Below are 23,178 nucleotides of genomic sequence, written 5' to 3' on the forward strand. Positions count from 1 at the left end.
CATACAGACCAGCTACAAGTACCTTGGCATCCCACAGTCACATGGAAACCACGATGAGGAGGCAAGGAAGACAGCAACATCCAAGTATCACCAAAGGATAAGACAGGTCCTGAAGAGCCAGCTCAGTGGGAAGAACAAGATCCACGCCATCAACGGATACGCCCTGCCGGTCATCAGATACCCTGCCGGTATAGTGAGCTGGCCAAAGGAGGACATGGAGGCTGCCGATGTGAAAACCCGGAAGCTCCTCACAATGCACGGAGGTTTCCACCCCAAGTCCAACACCCAGAGACTGTATACCAGCCAGAAAGAAGGCGGGCGGGGCTTGGTGAGCGTCAAAGCCACTGTCCTGGATGAAACCCGGAACATCCAGGAGTACATCAGTAAGATGGCCCCCAAAGATGAGCTGCTGAGAGAATGCCTGAGGCAGCAGCAGACATGGGAGGAAGACCAAGCAGAAGAAGTGCCATGGCAAGACAAGACCCTGCATGGGATGTACCATCGACAGATAGCTGAGGTGGCTGACATTGGGAAATCCTACCAGTGGCTGGAAAGGGCTGGACTAAAAGACAGCACTGAGGCACTGATCATAGCAGCACAGGAACAGGCACTGAGCACCAGATCCATTGAAGCAGGGGTCTACCACACTAGAGAGGACCCAAGGTGCAGACTGTGCAGAGAGGCCTCAGAGACAGTCCAACACATAGTGGCAGGATGTAAGATGCAGGCAGGAACAGCATACACTGAACGGCACAACCAAGTGGCTGGCATTGTGTACAGGAACATCTGCACAGCGTATGGGCTAGACCCTCCCAAGACCAGATGGGAGATTCCACAGAAGGTTGTGGAGAATAGCAGGGCTAAGATTCTGTGGGACTTCCAGATCCAGACGGACAGGCAGGTACTGGCCAATCAACCAGACATCGTGGTAATAGACAAGGACCAGAAGACAGCGGTGGTGATAGATATAGCAGTGCCAAGTGACAGCAACATCAGGAAGAAGGAATATGAGAAACTGGAGAAGTACCAGGGCCTGAAAGAGGAACTAGAGAGGATGTGGAAAGTGAAGGCCAAAGTGGTCCCAGTGGTGGTAGGAGCCCTCGGGGCTGTGACTCCTAAGCTGGGTGAGTGGCTCCAACAGATCCCAGGAACAACATCAGAGCTCTCTGTCCAGAAGAGTGCAGTGCTAGGAACAGCTAAGATACTGCGCAGAACCCTCAAACTCCCAGGCCTCTGGTAGAGGACCCGAGGTTGAGGAAGACACATACCATCCATAGGGGTGAGAGGGGAATATTTATTTTATATATAAGATTAACACATACACACTGCAGGGGAAACAAAACAATAAACATTCTTAAAACTTATGACATTCCCTTGTAATATCTAAATAAATATGATACTTAAATGTCAGCACCTAGTAATTATTCCACTCAAGCATCAGCAGCAGCTGTTAATGTTTTAAAACTACAATGGATGACTCCAGTGATTTCAGAAACACAACAGAGTGATACTCTTACAGCTTATGTCATCAGCAGAGCTCAAGTGAATTATAGCTTTGTCTTCCTTCCAGGGCCTCTATTATCCTATATTTTTAATTTAACACATATTAGAGATGTTGTTACACAGAAGTAAAATAGTGACATGCTTCCTAGGGGAGGTATAAAACACAAATTTCAAAAGATCTTTTGTGCTTTACGAAGCTTAGCTTCTAAGTACACCTCTACCTCGATATAACGCTGGCCTCGGGAGCCAAAAAATCTTACTGCATTATAGGTGAAATCGTGCTATATCGAACTTGATTTGATCCACCGGAGTGCGCAGCTCCCCCTCCTCCCCGGAGCACTGCTTTACCGCGTTATATCCGAATTCGTGTTATATTGGGTGGCGTTTTAACGGGGTAGAGGTGTAGTTTGCATCTTGTAGTGTTTGTTTTCGGCTAGAAAAAGTTCCTTTTGGGAACTTAAATGTAAGTGGCATCTTGACTTTACAGGCTTCACTTTCAGTTTAATCTCAGCCATCCGTGGTTTCATTGTCACAATTATTTTGGGCTATTACTGATGTCATTTAGACTTCTAGCTACCTGATCCCTTTTATGTATTGCCTGAAATGCCCCATCCCACAGAACTCTCAGCCTATTCTTTACTTCTACTTTTTTCTTCGTACTTCCTTTTCCAATTTGAGAGTGAGCAGCCCTGTCTCAAGTTCTGTGCCATCGTTCCCATACCTCCACCTGTTCTTTCTCTTACGTTCCTGCCTCTGAATGCTCTTTACATGAGGGGAAAGAAAGAACCCAAAATGAACGACAGTTGTCACACATTAATCCTCTACAATAGGATATGATAAATTAATTAAGAAGCAAGAACAAGTTTCTTACCCTCAGTCTGTTAAGGGTGGGGCTGGAGACAGATTGCTGCTTTTAAATTTGTATTTTGCAGAAAGCCATGCCCAAAGTATTTTGCTTTATGTATTTATCTTGTGGACACTGTATAGAGAAGTGGTTCCCAAACTTGTTCCACCGCTTTTGCAGGGAAAGCCCCTGGTGGACCAGGACGGTTTGTTTACCGGCCGCGTCCGCAGGTTCAGCTGATCGCGGCTCCCACTGGCTGCGGTTCGCCGCTCCAGGAACTTCCAGCAGCTCCCATTAGCCTGGAGCAGCAAACCACAGCCAGTGGGAGCCGCAATCAGCCGAACCTGTGGACGCGGCACGTAAACAAACTGGCCCAGTCCGCCAGGGGCTTTCCCTGCACAAGCAGCAGAACAAGTCTGGGAACCACTGGTATAGAGTCTATCTTGCTCTCCTGTTTATTATTTTTATTCACTTTGGGCCAAATCCTGAATCTGCTGCTTGCCTGAGCACAGAATTAGAGGCTTAATATCTAACTGCACCACCAATCCTGTAGATGGCAGTGTGGTAATCATAGATGGACAAGCCTCTTCTGATGTTCTTGCCTGGGGATAGAATGGTGCATTTCTGCCTGAATAACAGTAATGGAGTGTCAACCAGTTTCCCCCTGGCAATGGAACCAGAGTGGACTGAGAGCTGGGAAAGTGCAGGGGCCCATTAAGGGAAAATGCCTTTTCCCCAGCAATCTCTTGGTCTCAATTTGTAATCTCAATTTGTAATAAAAAATCAAACAAATATGATGCATTGCTAAATCTAGATGTAGGACTGTTAAACACCATTCTCCATTTCTCATACACAAGACAGTGCGACTCCCCTGTGCATCTAAACTATATGTTGTACATAGCAAAATTGCAATTATAACCAATCTCCCTGTTACCAAAACTGGGGCATGGCCCCCCTAGCTATTCATTACACTGGCAATACCATTGACTATGCAAAAGCTTGATAATCCAAACTCATTCAATGTCCCCATGACATTTGGATAATCAAGGCTGTTCTGTGGTTGGCAGTATATTAATACACATGGAAAATTTCTTCCAAGGAGTTATCTTAATTGAATATATTACTGATGAAAAATTTTTCATAAATTGCCACCATGGAATGAATGATGATTTGTAAGCATAAAGGTAGCTTGACATACTTAGCCAATAATGAATTCATGTGAAGCTTGACTGATAGCATATGATGGTTTTACTATTTTTAGAAGAAGATCTGTAACGAGAGCTTATATAGGATACTCCCACCTAATTGAACTCCCATGTTGTTATACATAGAAAGGGCACAATCTAATTTGGACAAGGGCATTTTCTTACTAGAAAATTAGGATTTTGTGGTTCCATGTCCACTAATACGTATTTATGATTTATCTACCACCTCAACCTCTGTCAGGCAAAATGCAGCCAATGGATTAGGACAACTTTTGTCAGTAATGACTTTAGTGAGGCCATTTGTTCAGTCACACAGGATCCTGCACACATGTATCTGAACCCACCAAACACACAATCCTTGAGCAATGATGTCACCAAAAATATCACTGACTGTACTACCTAAGACAGATGGAAAGGTAGCTGACATTGCTTACCCTGACATGGGCCCCTTCCAAAACCTAAAATTCCTTCACAGTGAAAAAAAAAAAAAACTCAAAGTTCATGTTACCCCAAAACAAATAATAACAATCATGGGCTAAATAATGATCCCTTGCTTAACAGACCCCCATAGGGAAGTCTTTATGAAGAAATACCCATGATGATTACCGTGAAGAGACTACCCTGAAGCATTCCATTGGGAGGGCAGGGTTTGAGTTCCTGTAGTAAAGGCTAGAAAGTCTGCCTCTATCCCCCGAAGATCCCCTGGGATCCAAGGTGAGCAAGAGCTATACATGAAAAAGTCTTGTACGCCACAGAGGCTAGGGCCACTGGTGCCCTGCCCGCTTGCTCTTTGGTACTCTAGTTCCATTCTGAGATACTAATCTGGGCTCAAGTACATGTTTGAACACACACACAAACATATTTTTGTGTGTCTGTGTATATACACATATGTATCCTCATCAGGGATGTCAAGAGGGCAACACTTCACTGTAGTAAACCCCAGCACACCAGGGAGCACAGATGACTGGGGAAATTAATCTGCACCAGACAAAGGCAAGGAGCAAAGGGGGAACTAAAGACCAAACTGTGATTCCCTAAGCTCGCTATGCATTTTGACTCACTCAGCGCTTGTGATTTTATATCTATACAAATACACAGAATATCGTTGGAAAGAAGTCACTATTCTGTGAGCAGAGGGAACCTTACTCTGACAGAGTTCTTTGTGGCCTCAGAAGGGGTATCAGTCCCTAGTGTTTGGGACCCTGCTGAAGCTCCATGAGTTTGGTGTTTTAGGAAATTTTGAGGAAAAGGGAGAGGAGTTGCCCACATTACTCTATCACTCCCAGCTCACCCAGCTCATCCGAGAAACCCAGAGTTTAATGTTGCTTGTCAGAAGTGTTAACTTCTTCTGGGTCCACACTACAGCTGCTTCTGTGCACTTGATGGGGAGCTGTCAATGAAAACACAGCTCCAGCTGGTGTTATGAGGAGTCCTGAGTGGCAGAAAAGCTCCTCCCTGGAACCAGGGGCTCCTTTTCCTGTGAACCCATCAGAACTAGAAGGCTTCATCCCTATCTGGTCCATAGGCTGCTGATCCTTCCTTCTCTTCAATGTGATGGGTATCTCAGTTTCCAGAAATGTGACAGAATTCACAGTAGTGTCAGTCTTTCCTAGGCTTTCTGTCACTCTCTCACAGGTATTTCAAAGAAAGATTAAGATTAAATTGAAAGTGATTTGCAGTTACTAAAACAACGTATCAATTAATATAATGGCAATATGAATATGATTAACTGAAAAACATATTTGCACAAACTCCTTTGGAAAAAGTATTATATTTAAAAGACTGTTATGGCCATCTTTTGTTCATGTTTGAACCAGATTGATTAAGGGGTATGAGACACTCCCTGCATGGGCTACTTCACCAAAGGTCTCAGCCTGGTATGGGATTGCAGCCTCTTTGGGACTCCGACTCATCCTCAGTTGCAAGTCAGGGATGGTGAGTGGACAGAGACTTCAATCCAGCAGTCCCCAAGACATGAGCCAGCACAGATGACCTAGTACAGGGACAGAATTAATCTGTACTAGGCAAAGGTCTGGTGCAAGTTACTTCCCCCCTGGAGCAAAAGGGGGACCAAAGAATGAACTGTAATTCACTGAACTCACTATCCAGGCTCTGCCGCAAACCCAAAATCTCTAACATGTTGGACGCTAAAGTTTATAATACACTTTTATTTTTAAAATGAGTGTTAATATCCTTATTATTATATAGTACTCGGTGCCATAATAACAAAGTGGTATAAAATAGTATATAAGAAAGTGGCAACAGATAAGAAAGTAATAAATATTAAATATTGGAATGTGCATGATTCTAAAATCCAAAAGACAAAGCCAGAGTGGTGGTGAGGTGACAAGTCGAACCAGAAACATGCGGGGTGAAGAATGAAATCAGGGCCAGGGGAGAGAAGAGACAGAAAGGCAAGAAAGCAAAATATGAAGAGGGCAAGAATTTTAATCATCTTGTGTTAACAGCTTCAGTTTTTGTCTATCTCTCTATCTATCTACATATATATGCAATTCCATCTGTATTCTGGTGACATTAACAAATCACTCTAGCTTTGTTCCTTATGATTCTCTCAGTGGAATTACAGCATTACTAAGACCCCATATTTCTTATATTAATAGAAAATGATAAATCGATTTACAGTCTCAAACATTATTTTCCTCTTTCTTCCAGAATGATGCTCCACTACTGATCTGTTGCGGACTCAGTAAACTGGATGCAGAAAATGTATCTCGTCTGTCTTAATGCAAAACCAAAAACAGGACATATAAAGAACTCTCATTATATCTCGGTTAAGTTCTAATTCTTGGAGCTTGATTCTCCACTACCGTCATTTCAACCTATGCATTAAACCATTTTGATTTGATGGTGTTATACACCCACTTCACACAGGGGCAAATTACTACATGAGCTGGAATTCAGTGGAAAGTCTGGCTCTTGGCTTTTTATCCTACAAAAGTGTAATTTATAACTATGAAACATAAATATCAAAATTATCAAAATATGTATATTTATTTTCTTTCTACTGCATCTGTCAAACAGTGACATATCCAGTAAAGTTTACCATATCCCACTGTTTGCAGCTTAAATTAACTGAATAAGAGTTTAACCAGGGTAAAAGCCCAGCAAAAGACTTACACAGACTCTCCCTCATTAGCTTTTGCACAACAGTGAACAGAAAGCTATGAATGCACAGTTCTGTGAATAATAAAACATCTGTGAATTACATAATGACACTAAGTAAGTTCCAAATGGTATGCATACATTAACCCCCACATACAGGCTAGTACTTATTTAATATAAAATGAGCAAAAAATAATGGTGTTTCTGAAAATCCTCTCTGGAAATCCATTATATTATCCAAATCAAATATATTGCTCTAAGAAAAGTAATGCAATTGTTATACAATAATAAAAATAGTCAAATCAACCCTTTTAAGTGAGATATAGAGATATCTTTGGGAAATCTACTGACATTAACAAAATAGTTTAAACCATTTCATTTCTTTGTGTTATTTTCAACTGCTAGCAGTCTACAAAGAAGAAATGTAATATGAGGAGGTTTTATGTCTTTTATAGCACAATATTTTCATGACTATTGTCATTACTTTTTAATACAGCTATAGAAAAGTACATTCAACATGCTGGCAGATAGCAGTTTCTGATAAGCAATGTCATCCTCTCTTTGTAATAAAGAAGACTGCACACAGCCTGATTGGAATTCTGTGTTACAGAGGACCCAACAGTTGACCCTAGCAATAAGCTATTAGAAGATCTGCATTCCTGTCATTAGATCTACTGAGTAACTTGCTTTTTTTGTTGCAACAAAAAGTACATTCCCTTTTCAGCAGCTACGGTAATCCCTTGACAGCATAATATAGTAACACATCAACAGCCACAAAGTAGATTCAAAATTATGAATACTGTAAGGCATATTACTCCTCATGGCTCATTCAGGGACAGCAGCAGGTTTGGTATTTTTTTATCACGCTGATGGTTTCAGACATTGATTTGACCTCTCCAAAGATTTAAATGAATTTTCCTTTTAATATGATTACACTTTTCATTTAGGTCTCCTAGAAACTAGCTGAAATTTTAATTAGTGAAAAACTGAAATTCAGTCAAAAATGCAGAATATACTGTGTTTGTCTCCTAATAGTTTAATGTCAAAACATGAAAGAATGGGTCTGTAGCATCATTGCCAAAAACAGTGGTTACCCTCTTCTTATATATGTCCCTATATAATATTTACACAGTGTCAGCTACATTACTAATTAGTTTACCAGAATAAGACTTTACCAGACTGACACAAAGCACAGAGAAATCAATGGGGAGCTATTCTATTCACTTAATGACGTTTGGATCAGACTCTAATCCATATCATCTCCTATTCAAACCATAATGCTCCAAACCGTTGCCTCATGATTAAAAGTTTCAAATGTTCTAAACTCCAAGTAGGTCAAGATGTACACTGCTGAATGGGAGGTTGGCCCTGCTTAAGAACTGCGGTTTTGGATTTACGAAGTATTTGGATTTAAAACTATTCATGACTGAGGCGATAGGTAAATCTCAGCTATGTGATCTATCTTGGCCTAGAAATAATTCAAGATTGCTCCTCCAGGTTACCATATGGATAACATTTTTTTTCCTATTTAGAATAGATTATGGAAGGGTTAGAGCTACTTATGATATTGCAGGTATCTGATATCACAGTGCTAATCTGAATAAAATCATAGATGAGGGAAAGCTGATTGGCAACCTCCCAGTTATACCAATTCCAAATTTCTTCAACAGAATTTAATGCATTTTAAAATTCAATATAAAAAGATTTCTTATGAAAGATCCACTGATAAATTGATTTTCCTGTTTTTCTTTTTAAAAAAATATAATAATTATTAAACCCATTTTTCTGACAGCTTACAATTTGGAATAAGTTTTACTCTTTTCTCAAGCCTAAAATAAAATGCAGTAATACATAAAGGTGCAATGAAATTTTGAAAGCATACACTGAGTTTTTAGGTACACGCACATTAAAAAGTCTGCTGATATACAGAAAAATAAAATACATGCAGTGAGTGGGGAATTCAGTATCAGGTGCCAGCCACTGATGTCTCTGACCGGGACTAGAATTACAATTGCCATTTCTCACCTGGATATGCCATGCTGGGAAACCACCATGGCAGCTGTACAGACTCTGAGGGACAGAATGACAGGCAAGAGGGATGATACAGATGTCCAGAACCTCCCCACCAGCTGCCTGAATTCACACTTGCAGAAATCAGACTGTGGTTATCAGCGGATATAGATAGCCATCTGTATATCTGCTGCTGGTACTGTATTTAAGGATCGTATTTGCAAAAGGATGGTATTAACTCAGAGTTAGGTCAATGCCAAGCATTCTTTGAAAATTTCACCCTAAACGTATATCCTATGTACACTGCAGTTGCTATTTTAATCACCATCTGGTATGGTCTAATACAAACTCTTTGTTGGAGATTCAGTAGGATTGAACTCAGTACATGAATCAGCAATGGAGGTGGGTTTTACCAGGTTTCTGATAAGTAAGACAAAACTAAAAGGGTTACCATTTTTTCGGCCATGCTGTGCCATTTGCCTTCTTCCCAATAAATGACAAAACAGCATTTATTGTGCTGTAGCTTTAGATTCACATTATTGAACTCTGAAATGCAAAAGCACTCCATATTTTTACAAGAATAATGTCTAAGAGCTTTGCATATATTAAGGGCCTAATCTTGAACGGCAAAGCTTCTACTGACCTCAAAAATAGCATGAATTGTTCCTATTTAATTAATCCTCACAATGCCTTGGGAGGTAAGAAAATATTTTATATACATTTTATAACTGGATTAATAGAGGCACAAAAAGCTCAGGTGACTTGTCCCAGATTACACAGCAATTCAATGTCATCATTAGAAATGTAACACAGGATTCCAGATTCCCATTCTCCTGCTCTATATACTAAACGACAATATTTTACATTACACATTTAAAGAGAGCATAGGGTAACTGAAGATGCCAAGAGTACAATATTTATTTTACTGATGTAAATGGCAACACTGAAATCTAGCTATCAACACTTACATAGTAGAGATCAGAAATAACTAAAGGAGCTTTAACCAATTATTACACTCCACACATTTCAAAAGCTTTCAATCTTATTCTAAACCTTGCTAATTTATCATCTTCTTTGATCACAGAATTCCATAAAATAGGGGCCTTGACATTAATGCCTGACCTCCTGCAGTTCTAATCCATGTGTTTGGAAAGCAATCCTTCATCCTGATGTTATAATTATTGCCAAAAATTCAGTCTCATGAGCAATCAGGAGCCATTTCATCTAAAACTTGCAATGTTGAAAAATATAGAAATAGTGCAAATTTGACAAAAATCATTGTACTATGATCACACGTTTTCAATGGAGTCAAAATTTGTGTGGTTATCAATGAGAATGATTCAAACAAAGCAAACAAAGGAAGACTGCATTGCAGTACTCCACATGTGATGTAAAACATCATGAAGTTAAATATTCAGTGTAGTTAAAATCTAATACCGTATTCTGAAACCATACTATATTCCTTAAGTGAAAACCTGCTGCTTTAATAATGTAGCTGTTGTTGATACTGAACCTTGATATTTTTTATTATTTATATATTATTCATTAGTTAGTGACAGTTATCAACGTCCTAGCAAGTTTACAATCTATGGCCCCACCCTGCAAAGACAGATACATATGCTTAACTATGACTTCAATATGATTATCTGTGCACCTTAGAATAATGCTAAGTACAAATCTTTGCAGGGTCAGGACCTGAATCAGATGCACAGACAATATATTTCAGACAATGAATTGAATCCAACTCCTAAATTCCTTACCTTAGATTTTATCATGCAATCCCATCCTCTAAGAAACCAACAACAGTAATTTCTGATTTGATGCACAGCAAGGCATGAGATACTACGGGCATTCTTCACCACACTATTTGTGTCTTTTTCTCACTCCCACCCAAGGCTTTCTACTTTTATTTCACCTGTACATATATGGTATGATCTCCCAACCCCAGTGCACCAAACATCTCATTCTGTTTATTCTAATATGGTACTAGAGACCCAGTTCTTCCACAGTCCCTGCAACCGATAATTGCCATGAGCCAAATGTCTTCTCCAATCAACATTTCAAAAGACAGAATTATGTTTTAATTCTAATTAAACGCCCTCCTCTGGATCCCCTAGTGTGGCTGGTCTGTCTTTTAGAATGTCAGCTTCTCAGGGCAGAGACTGTTTGTCTGTGGCTCATATAGAACTGAGTGTATAATCAACACTTCAATAATAATATGAAATTAACTACTTCCCTACTGAATTTTTTCTCTCTTTGCAGGAAGACTTCAGCCTGTAGTGTTGTCAATTCCATCAACTTTCACAAGCTCTAAAAACTCAAATATAAATAAATAAATACACCTCCCATCTTTGAGATTAGCAAAAAATATAACTTTCAAATTCTTCACTAATAATAAATTGCTGGAAAAAAGTGGCCAATCTATAACTATTTGTCTTAAATACAGCATTTTTAACAGTACAACAGCCTTGGATGGAAGTGTATAAATCACTGTACCATCTACATAACAACAACATGAGTATTATTCCTTCAAATAATTAGGCCAGGAAGCAGTTTATAGATGTTAAGCAAACTAGAACCTGTTCTGAAAGCCAGTGAGACTCAATAATCTCCCTCAGTTTAAATGAAGCCATTACAATGGATATAAAAAAAACTATATTATTCTTTTATTTATTTATAGGCATTTCCATGGCCTTTGTTACCATAACACCTCACAAAAAGTAATGGATTAACACTCACAATCCCTTAGAGGTGGGGAAGTGTTGTTATTCTCTATTTTATAGATGGGAAAACTGTACCACAAAGAGAGGATTTGCACAAGATCACACAGTGGGTATTGGTGACAGAGCCAGGAATAGAATCCAGATCTCCTGATTCCCAGCCCTGTGTCTGTAAACACATCACATGTCTTCACATTCTGATGCTAGTGAAATAAGAACACACTTTATCTTTTGATATTCATCAGTGGCTCCAAGTTAATGAGGTAAGATATTTCAAGTCGAACAACATGAACCATGTTAAGTGATGTTAAACTTTCAACAGGAACTTTTTTTAAAAAAAATTAGGTTCAATCATTAATAAAACAAATGGCTAGACTATGACTAGAATGACATGACTGCACAATGGTATAACTCTTTATGTAGGTCTACCTAGATCTTGAGTCCAAAGGCATATATGACTAAGCGCAGTTACTCGCCCATTTACTCATTCTCCAGAGCAGATGGCTGGGAGTGGGCAGAAAAGGTGGGGCCACACCCTCTACTCTTTGGCCCGTACCACTCTCCACCACTCATGAGCCTATACAACAGTAAGTTACTACCCCTTTAGGAGCCAGAAGAAAAAGCAGGAGGGAAACCATGATGCAGAGGTGTATCTCTGACTCACAAAGCCTACAAAGCTACTCCAAAAATGTGTAGCTTACATAACACCCCCTGCTCACAGCTGTAACTAAAATAAAAAAGTAGTCTTAATTTGTCCATTCAGTCTACATGAAGTAAGATTATTTGCTGTCAGTTTTTGCCCATATACAGTTTCACATTAAATAAAGGCTTTTTTGTTCCATAAGCCAATTTCAGATCTTGCCCCTTCCTGAACATAAACACAGCACATGGGAAACATGTAAACGAATGATTAAACCACATAAAATTGATGATATGACAAAATAATTTTTATTTAAATGAAATGATATATGAAATATAAAACATTTTCTCACATACACATTTCAAATGGTAGGCTTTCTCAAAGAATGTTCCCACTAACATGCTTGATTTTCTTGGTAAGCCTTTTTTGTAAATAAACCTTTCTACGGCATTAAAGCACAAAAGATATTGCCTCTCTTAGTTTGCTACTGTTTTTCTTCGCTTTCATTTACACATGGTTTGAGAGTAATCCTTTGTGTAAAATATTTCCTACAATGTTATTTCATATACAAATCATTTGAGGAAGTCAATCAATTTGTGTGTTGATCAAGTGATCCTTCAAGACCAGCTTGGCTGGATGAAACATATATTCATAAAGGAATTACTGAGCTATCTTGATTATGACTTCAAAAGTTTTTTTTCCTTACTTAATTGGCCTCTCAGAGTTGGTAAGACAACTCTCACCTTTTCATGCTCTCTGTATGTGTATATATATCTCCTCAATATGTGTTCCATTCCATGCACCCGAAGAAGTGGGCTGTAGTCCACAAAAGATAATGTTCAAATAAATTTGTTAGTCTCTAAGGTGCCAGAAGTATTCCTGTTCTTTTTGAGGATACAGACTAACACGGCTGCTACTCTGAAACCTCTTTCAGCTGCATTTCTATAGTTCCTATTTGCCTGTTGCTTCAAGTAGATAGTTCATGCAGTAAAATGAAAATCTCCCCTCAAAAGGGATTGATGTTGCTATAACCCAGGGATTGGCAACCTTTGGCCTTCTTCTGGCCCGGGTAAGCACCCTGGCGAGCCGGGCCGGTTTGTTTACCTGCTGCATGCACAGGGTTCGGCCGATCGCACTCCCACTGGCCACAGTTAGCCGCTCCAGGCCAATGGGGGCGGTGGGAAGTGGCTGCCAGCACATTCCTTGGCCTGTGCCGCTTCCTGCAGCCCCCATTGGCCTGCCACTTACCCTGGCAGGCCACTTACCAAAGGTTCCTGATCCCTGCTGTAACCTAAGGAAAGGTTCCAGGAAGTCTAAGAAGGTTATTTCCACCAGGCCTGTCTTTCTCTCATTGCCCGCTTCTCCAATATTTCCTTGAGTGGAAAGTTGACCATGGTGACCAGATTGCCTTTCGATATACTCTGAATGGATTGCACCAACAGGATGGCACGAAAATCATGTACACATACAGTCAGATGCTGGCAGGCCTTAAAAGAGGTTACTAATGTGATCTGTGGCTACTCCTGTTTCCCTGTTGATACCCTGAGTTGTTCCTAACACCCATCCCCCGAATGTTGATTTGAAAATGGACATCTTTTCTATGTTAACACAGAATAATAGAACCATAGAATCATAAAAGATTAGGGTTGAAAGAGACCTCAGGAGGTCATCTAGTCCAACACCCTGCTCAAAGCAAGACCAACACCAGCTAAAACATCCCAGCCAGGGCTTTGTCAAGCCAGGCCTTAAAAACCTCTAAGGATGGAGATTCCACCACCTCCCTAGGTAACCCATTCCAATGCTTCACCACCCTCCTAGTGAAATAGTGTTTCCTAATATCCAACATAGACCTCCCCCACAACAACTTGAGACCACTGCTTCTTGTTCTGTCATCTGCCACCACTGAGAACAACCTAGTTCCATCCTCTTTGGGATCCCTCTTCAGGTAGTTGAAGACTGTTATCAAATCCCCCCTCATTCTTCTCTTCTGTAGACTAAACAAGCCCAGTTCCCTCAGCCTCTCCTTGTAAGTCATGTGCACCAGCCCCCTGATCATTTTCATTGCCCTCGGTTGGACTCTCTCCAATTTGTCCACATTCTTTCTGTGGGGGTGGGGGCAAAACTGGATGCAATACTCCAGATGTGGCCTCACCAGTGCCAAATAGACAGGAATAATCACTTCTCTTGATCTGCTGGCAATGCTCCTACTAATGCATTAGCCTTCTTGGCAACAAGGGCACACTGTTGACTCATATCCAGCTTCTTGTCCACTGTAATCCCGGGGTACTTTTCTGCAGAACTGCTGCTTAGCCAGTCAATCCCCAGCCTGTAGCGGTGCATTGGATTCTTTCATCCTAACTGCAGGACTCTGCACTTGTCCTTGTTGAACTCATCAACTTTCCTTTGGCCCAATCTCTAATTTGTGTAGGTAACTCTGGACCCTATCCCTACGCTGCAGCGTATCTATCTCTCTCCCCAGATTAGTGTCATCTGCAAACTTCCTGAGGGTGCAATCCATCCCATCATCCAGATCATTAATAAAGATGTTGAACCAAACTGGCACCAGTACCGACCCCTGAGATACTCCACTTGATACCTGCTGCCAATTAGACATGGAGCCATTGATCACTAACCATTGAGCCCGACAATCTAGCCAGCTTCCTATCCACCTTATAGTCCATTCATCTAGTCTATACTTCTTTAACTTGCCGGCAAGAATAATGTGGGATACCATATCAAAAGCGTTGCTAAACTCAAGATATATCACATCCACATGATTTATGATCTAGAGGGGGTTCTTGCTCATCTGTTCCAGGAGAATCTAAAGGATGAATGACAGGGAGGGTTACTTTCTAGTTAAAGTTTTTAAAGGGCTACTGTTCAATTCAGACTATGTTCCTTCTATAATGCACATTGACTACTAAATCTGAGGTATTTGTTATTCACATTGCAACTAACTAGAGTATAGTTCCTTACAGTGGAAGCTGATTGCCATGACCTCCTTCCATACAACATCTGCACAGGTTTGGGACCACGTGATAAGAATGGTGGTGGGCAGACATGATAGGCAGGTGGAGCTTACTATTGTGCACAGGAATCAGGCCTTTTTCAAGAAAACAAGTTCCCCAATAAACATGGTTTCGGGGTTGGAGGTTGCAGTTTCAGGTTGCAACATATCTACATCTAGGGCACATGGTGGATGCCTTCCAGCTTTATCATAAAACACAGTTTATACTGGTACCTGGTAATATTTCAGTTTAAATTGCTTTATTTCATTAACAGTTGCATCCTTGGCCTTTAGTAACTACCAGTATGTTGTGCTTTATCAGCAAGAAAGTGATGTGGTCTGTGTACAAGAGTGGTGCCCAGAAACTACTAATTTCAGATCTGACATTGATTCCCCTCTAACTTTAGAAAAAATACTTAACACCTCTCTTTCATTTTCGCCATCTGAAATACTTGCCTGCATCAAATAGTTGTTGTGAGGATTAAACAGTGGATATTTTAAAGCACTCTGAAAAATGAGTTATACAGTAACTGGTTTTATTAATAGTAGAATACAAAACAAACATAGAATCATAGAATATCAGGTTTGGAAGGGACCTTAGGAGGTCATCTAGTCCAACCCCCTGCTCAAAGCAGGATCAATCCCCCAATAAATTATTCCAGCCAGGGCTTTGTCAAGCCTGACCTTAAAAACCTCTAAGGAAGGAGATTCTATCATCTCCCAAAGGTAACCCATTCCAGTGCTTCACCACCCTCCCAGTAAAAAAGTTTTTCCTAATATCCAACCTAAACCTCCCCCACTGCAACTTGAGATGATTGCTCCTCGTTCTGTTATCTGTACCACTGAGAACTGTCTAGATCCTTCCTCTTTGGAACCCTCTTTCAGGTAGTTGAAAGCAGCTATCAAATCCCCCCCTCATTCTTCTGTTCTGCAGACTAAACAATCCCAGTACCCTCAGCCTCTCCTCATAAGTCATGTGCTCCAGACCCCTAATCATTTTTGCTGCCCTCCGCTGGACTCTTTCCAATTTTTCCATATCCTTCTTGTAGTGTGGGGCCAAAAACTGGACACAGTACTCCAGCTGAGACCTCAATTGTTGAATGGAGGGTTGAGCTACGTTCCTCAATCTGCTGCGAATTGGCCCCTACTTTAAAAGCCCAAACATTGCATGCCTTTGGGCAACAAGGGACACTAGTCACTCATTCCCGGCTTTCATCATTGTAATCCCTAGGTTCCTTTTCTGCGAACTGCTGCTAGCCATTCAGTTCCTAGGATGTTAGCAGGCATGGATTCTTCTGTCCTAAGTTGCGACTCTGCACTTGTCGTGTTGCTCATATCGTTTCTTTGGCCCAATCCATTAATGCTTCTAGGTCGTATTCCATATCCCTACCTCCGAGCGTTCTCCCTCCTCACAGTTGTGTAGTCTGCAAACTTGCTGAGAGTGCAGAGCACACTAGCCTTAATGAAGATATTGAACAAAACTGGCCCAGGGGAACCAACCTTGGGCCCTCCGCTGAACCTGGCGTGCCGCTAGAATGGGCCATTGTTCTACCCGTTGGGCCTGATATTAGCCAGCTTCTTTCCAACTTCTAGTCTATTCATGTTCAGTCCATACTTCTTTCAACTTTGCCGGCAGAATGTACTGTGGGAGACGTATGTCAAAAGCTTTGCTAAGTTCAAGGAATAACACATTCCATGATTTCCATATCCACAGACCCGTTATTTCCTCATAGAAGGCAATTAGGTTCGATGTCAGGCATGACTTGCCCTTGGTGAATCCCATGATTGATTTTCTGATCTTATTTCTCTCTAGGAGAGGAATTGTTCCTTACGGACCTCCTCGTAATTGATTCCTTTGCGGACCTGCCTCCATTGATTTTTCAGGGACGGGGAGGCTGGACTGCCAGTAGTTCCTCCAGTGTCCTCTGTCTTCCCTTTTTTAACGATGAGGCACTACATTAGCCTTTTTCCAGTCAGGACCTTCCCCCATCGCCAGAGTTTTCAAAGTCATGGCCATGGCATCATAAGACATAAATCACATACATCATATATTAGGACCCTCAGAATAGGCAAGCGTCATCTGGCCCTATGAAGACTGTGCTACAGCACGTTATTTCTTTCTAAATAGTCGCCCGACCAACTTCTTTCTCCACAGAGGCTTGGGTCACCTCTCCCACGTACTTGTACTTGCCCGTCACAGCAGTCTGGGAGGCTACCTTTTCGTGAGACAGAGGCAAAAAGCATGAATACTAGCTTTTTTCCATATCCTTGTCACTTAGTTTGCCACTTCTTCAGTAAGGGGCCCACTTTCCTTGACCACTTTCTTGTTGCACTAACATACCTGACAACTCTTTTGTCTTACTCTTAACGATCTCTTGCTAGCTGCAACTCCGAGTATGATTGGCCTGTCGTTCTGTTTCACTCCTGTCTGAGCGATATTTTTATACTCCTCCCTGCTCATTTGCCCAATCTTCCACTTCTTGTAAGCTTCTTTTTTTGTGTCTAATATCAGCAAGGATTTCCCTGATAAGCCAAGCTGGTCTCCTGCCGTACTTACTATTCTTTCTGCACATCAGGATGATTTGTTCCAGCAACCTCAATAAGGATTCTTTAAAATACAGCCAGCTCTCCTGGACTCCTTTCCCCATCATATTATTCTCCCAGCGGATCAGTTCCCTGAGGGAGTCAAAGTCTGCTTTTCTGAAGTCCAGGGTCTGTATTCTGCTGCTCTCCTTTCTTCTTTGTGTCAGGATCCTGAACTCGACCATCTCATGGTCACTGCCTCCCAGGTTCCCATCCACTTTTGCTTCCCCTACTAATTGTTCCCGGTTTGTTAGCAGCAGGTCTAGAAGAGCTCTGCCTCTAGTTGGTTCCTCCAGCACTTGCACCAGGAAATTGTTCCCTACACTTTCCAAAAACTTCCTGGATGTCTGTGCACTGCTGTATATCCCAACATCATAGAATCATAGAATATTAGGGTTGCAAGAGACTTCAGGAGGTCATCTAGTCCAATCTCCTGCTCAAAGCAGGACCAACACCAACTAAATCATCCCAACCAAGGCTTTGTCAAGCCAGCACTTAAAAACCACTAAGGATTTTTATTCTTTGAGGTTATAGATAAAAAATTAATGGCATGAATTTCATAAAACTTTTTTTCACCCTTTTTTTTCAATTTTAGCTGGCTAAAACTTGGCATTCATCATGGTGTTATTATGTTAAACTGAGGGTGTTTTAAACATAGAAGAGTACTCTGATAGGGAAAGAAAATACTTAAGGGAAATGAATTTTGAGCCAAATCTAAAAACTTAACTGTTTCCTTGTGTTTGGCAGCTCAAGACTGCAGAAGGTCCAAAAAGCATGAGTTGAAAATGCCAGGAGGCTGAACTGGTAGCCAAATGTCTTTCCTATGATTGATAGGTCTCGTTCTGTCTCTGGGAGCTGAAGATCAAAAGAAAACCCAATGGTGGTATCATAAACCAATGTATGATGTAATTGGATTGTGATTTCAGATATTTTCTGATCTGTTCTAACTGAAATAAATGGCTTAATTTTAAACACTGAAATTGTGTAGGCATGTTGATAGTCTGGCACAGGGTAATTTGAGGCATCCATCATATACAGTACTATACTATTAATGTGGTAATTTTAGGGACTTTTCACATTTGCAAGTTACCCTTTAACATTTAGAATTGTGTAGAAACTGGAAATAGTTATTCATGTAATGAAAAATGTTCCCTAAATGCAATGTCAAAAGTCAAATATAATGTCAGTGTCATGGCACAATAGGTTCAAGTTATTCTCCTCTAGAGAAGAGAGAGAATGTTGAGCTCATAAGCAGGCATAACAACTATAGCTTGCACAAATGGAGCTCCTGCATGAGAGATTGAAAAGCTATTTACTAGCTCAGCAAAACGTAGTATACCATATAATTTCCAAAATAAAATCAGTGGTGGGTTGAAATGATGAATGGCTGAACCAAGCCTCTATGCTTATGTGCCTTCCTCCATCCAACAATGGAGCTTGTAATAAGGTTCGAGACAGAGACTTTTTAATAAACCAGATAAATCTTAATAGGAGCTTTTCAGATATTTAATTAACTTTCACAAAAAATGTTTTTTTTAAATTAAATTATGTTGTTCATTTCTAGGCTAGAATTCAGTCTAATTGGTGGTGTTCTCTCTCATTTAACTCTTTAGTTTAGGTACGATGGATGACTTGGCAAAATGACTATTACACTTAAGGCCATATTTTTTTCCTTGATTCACACAAAGAATTTCCATTGGCATAAATGGGATTGTCTCTGTGGACTGAGGGCAGAATAAGGTCCATAGAATGATAGCTAGTAGGGACATGAAATAAATCTTTTGCTACCCAACCTGACTTCCCCACCAAACACAACTTCCTGTATCATCCCCACTAGAAGCTTACCTAACCTACTTTTGAATGTCTGTAGCAATGGTGTATTCCAATTTGTCTGGCAACCTGTTAGTGACACTTATTTTTCCTCAATGGTATGGTCTGAGGGGAAAATAAATATACAAATAAAATGGTATGTATAGCTACATCGTATTCACTTTACTCATACAAGTAGTCCCATTGGCATCAACTGGATTACTTATGTGTACAAGACAGGTTAGATATGGCTTTAAAAGCCTTAACTGAAACCCTCAAAAGCTAGAAAATGAGATAGGTATGAACCAAGCTCTTTTTTCCTCCATCTGCAACAATACTAAGTAGAAAGTGGAATTTCGCTTGTCACAAATAAGCTCTTGCTTGCTCATTCTGACAGGAAAAAGACATTATCCAACAATGAAGCAGCAGTAGGAGGCAAGAAGGAACGGAGCAGTTGTAAAAAAACGGTATCACTTGTAATTCTGAAATTCACAGTGTCTTGCAAGTTGATGTCTTACAGGGAAAAAATCTTCCTTCATTTGGCCTCCCACTGTTTTGCTGACCTTTCCTCATTGGAGTGGTAGCAGGAGGCAAAAATAAAAGTGGTTTTATTCCTTGTGAGGCACTTAGCTGCTAAACACTGTGAATCTGAAAATTACAGTTGTATAATATTTCTTCAAAACTCCTCTGCTGGTAATTGTTCCTGAGCATAAAATTAAGTCTAGAAAAACAGAAGAGCATTAAACACCAAAGACCAAATTCTGATCTCAGATATAGTGGTGTAAATCCAGCATAATTCCAGTGGGGTCATCAGAATTATTCCAGACTTACAGTATTGTATCAGAAATCAGAATCTGGTCACAGGTCCTCAGCATTTATCTCTCCTCTTCCCAGATAAAAGAACCATGTATTTCCCTTTGTATTTCACTTATTTGCATCAGTACGTTTTATTCAGCATTAATTGAAGTTTTTGTTGTGTTTCCATATCAATGAGTTCACAAAAAAACCTTCAAGGTTAAATAAACAAACTATGTATATAAAAATATGAAGCAATTCAAAAATGAAGAAATTGATTTTTTTATTTTAATTTTGCCTATTGATTTTGCTTACTGAAGAAAATCAATACAGTAGAAGTTTACAGACTTTGAAGTTTGATAATATATTCTTAATACAATAAAGAGGTCAAAACCTCTCCCAAATCATAAATTCTACCACTTGAAATTGACTACAGGTGGAGAAAGAGGCAGACCACCAGTTCCTAAAAGACAAACATGAAGGGTGATATAATTTGGAGCTAAATGCATAGCAATCAAAAGGGAAAATGTGATCTTTAGCTTTGTAATTCAATATGAGAAAAGGCATATTGTGAAAGCAATAGCTAAAATATATGTACCATTTATTATTGAATACAACATAGTTTCCGCATACAACTGCACCAGATTTAGACCAGACATTCGAAAAAGTCAAAGTTACACCTTAGAGTTAAGCAAACATTTTGAAACATTCATTAATACTTAAATATCCCTGTTTTCTGTTATTTATGGTGAAGATGGGTTATATGAATAAAATATTATTTAGGAACAGAGTATTCAGCCTCTTCATCCTCTAAAAGACACAAACCAATGCACTAACTTGGTGGTCTCCCAATATTTTTTTTAATCTCTTGGGTACCAAAAAATATAGCCTTTTTTTAATTTGATATATTTATCTTAATAGGGACTAGAAATGCAAAGGGGATCTCCCTATCATGCAGTTTTTATTTAATCAAAATGAAAAGCTTTTCTTTGTACACTTATTCAAATCAAGGAGAGGTCTTTCATATTCAATACTTAAGAGTTTCTTATCCATTTGGATTAGCCTATGTTTATCAATTAAAGTGCAAAATTTCTATATGCAGGCTGATGGCTGATTTCTAAGTTCTGTGATAGGACCATTTAATACATTTTGGTTTCTTCTGCATATCTACTTTAAATGTCTGATGAAGTCATTTTTCAGCAAAATCCAAAGAGTCTGAGTCTTCTCAACTCCTCAAGTAGCTCAAGGTTTCTAAATGATGAGACTGTGTCTGGTTTTCCAAGAATTCAATTCTGAGGTATAGTTTCCATGTTCTTTGTTCATCTAGCACAGGCTCAAGTTTTTTTTTCTCTACGTATAACTGATTGCTTACGTCAAGCATTGAAAATTCAGTCCCATCCGCGCTCCTCTCCCACTTATTAACCGAAGCAAATCTGATCAAATTCAGTTTCAAATATCTGTCTTCTCAAACACAGATTGAAGGGGAAAAGGTCGTGTCCTCCATTTCATACTCCTAATTAAGAAGGTATTTGATCCTGTTCCTCGATGGATGATGATTTCAGCTTATAAAACCTTTCTCACATCCCTTCTTTTTTTCTGTTTTGGAATCTTGAATCAGTTCAGTGTCTTTCCCAATACATCCAAGAGGTAATTTGAATCTCTTGTTTGGACAATGTTTGTTTGTTTATCTGTTTTGAATAATTCTAAAGTTCTCAGGTTTCATTTTTATTTTTAAAAAAGAACTTTGTTTTGCACATCTTCTCAGTTCTGCAGTCACCCTGTCCCCTGGGAATCGATTTCTTAATATGATAGTAAGCAGGTTTTACATGTTTTATGATCCAACATACATTAAAGTTGGAGCTTTATTTATAAATGTTTCACTTACGAGCACATACATTCATTTTACACGATTCCTCAATGTGGCCAGGGGGCTGCGTAGTCTGCACTGTATCCACCTACAAAAAATACAAAAATATATGTCTGCTTACCGGGATGTGAGCAGGGCTTAGCTAACCTAACCTTATAGCACGGATTTTACACCTGAGCAGAGAGAATTCTCTTCTCTCCATTAGGTCCAAGCATATTTCATAAAATAATGATATCACAATGAAAACAGTTATAACAATTTGCATTCTATTTACCAATACATTGGTAATTTAAATCAAGTGCACAAAGTCCAGTATTAGGTTGGTTTTATGGCGTATGATAGGAGAAATATACTAAAATCTGTTTCCTTCATATCCTTAGTTGTTATTGTCATTGAGCATGCTTCGTCATGGAACAAGAAACAATATGAATCTTCCAAGTATCAGTGACAAACACAGCTTTCTCTCCCTAAATGATGAACTTAATAATACCCGTTGTCTTAGATTAGCAAAATCTAGAATGGGACTCCTACAGAAAAAAAAAAAAGCAGCAGTACAAGACAAAGTCTGAAAAGCAGAAATATCCTGGGATGCTGTTTGTACAATGCTGTGAACATGTAAACCACTGTGAAAGTGCTTGCTCTTCAGTATCACTATTATACTACAGGATGGACATAAAGAAAATGAAGCATTAATGGTTTTCTTGAACTGCTGTGATCAATATGTTGATGAGATAAATGATGCAGTAAAAAGACATTCATGCCTAATGCTAAAAGAAAGCAGCTTTTCAATGCGTTGTTCAAGAACAGCTCTTAAAATATTATTCAAGAACAATGCATCTTCACGAAAATACTGCAGTGCTGTCATGTACAAGATTGTTACACAAAAAGGGCAGTTAGGTTTTATAAGGTAATTTTCTGAATGTTTGTTTATTTTATTAATTACCATTATTTCCTCATTTGCACCCATCACTGCTTGTTCCTTACTCTCCATCATGTTGATGGATTGTAGAACTCTTCCAGATCCATCACATAATGCAAGGTTAGTCCCAATTTACACAAGTACAAGACAACA

The 23,178-nt window shown here is 39.6% G+C and overlaps 1 protein-coding gene across 5 annotated transcripts in view; it reads right to left on the bottom strand.

The window, feature by feature from the left end:
- Positions 1-23,178, bottom strand: part of PCDH7 (protocadherin 7) — a 417,657-nt gene that overhangs the window by 311,962 nt on the left and 82,517 nt on the right. Inside the window, exon 2 of one of the 5 annotated variants that reach the window (XM_032782887.2) lies at positions 20,586-22,194. The exons of the other annotated variants lie outside the window; for them this stretch is intronic. Within the exon in view, the coding sequence (XP_032638778.1) occupies positions 22,117-22,194 (78 nt within the window). The 3' untranslated portion in view covers positions 20,586-22,116. Of the gene's footprint in view, positions 1-20,585; positions 22,195-23,178 lie in introns of those variants that run through there. 5 annotated transcript variants of the gene reach the window in all.

Source organism: Chelonoidis abingdonii, chromosome 5 (assembly GCF_003597395.2).
Source record: "Chelonoidis abingdonii isolate Lonesome George chromosome 5, CheloAbing_2.0, whole genome shotgun sequence".
Classification (NCBI taxonomy): Eukaryota; Metazoa; Chordata; order Testudines; family Testudinidae; genus Chelonoidis; species Chelonoidis abingdonii.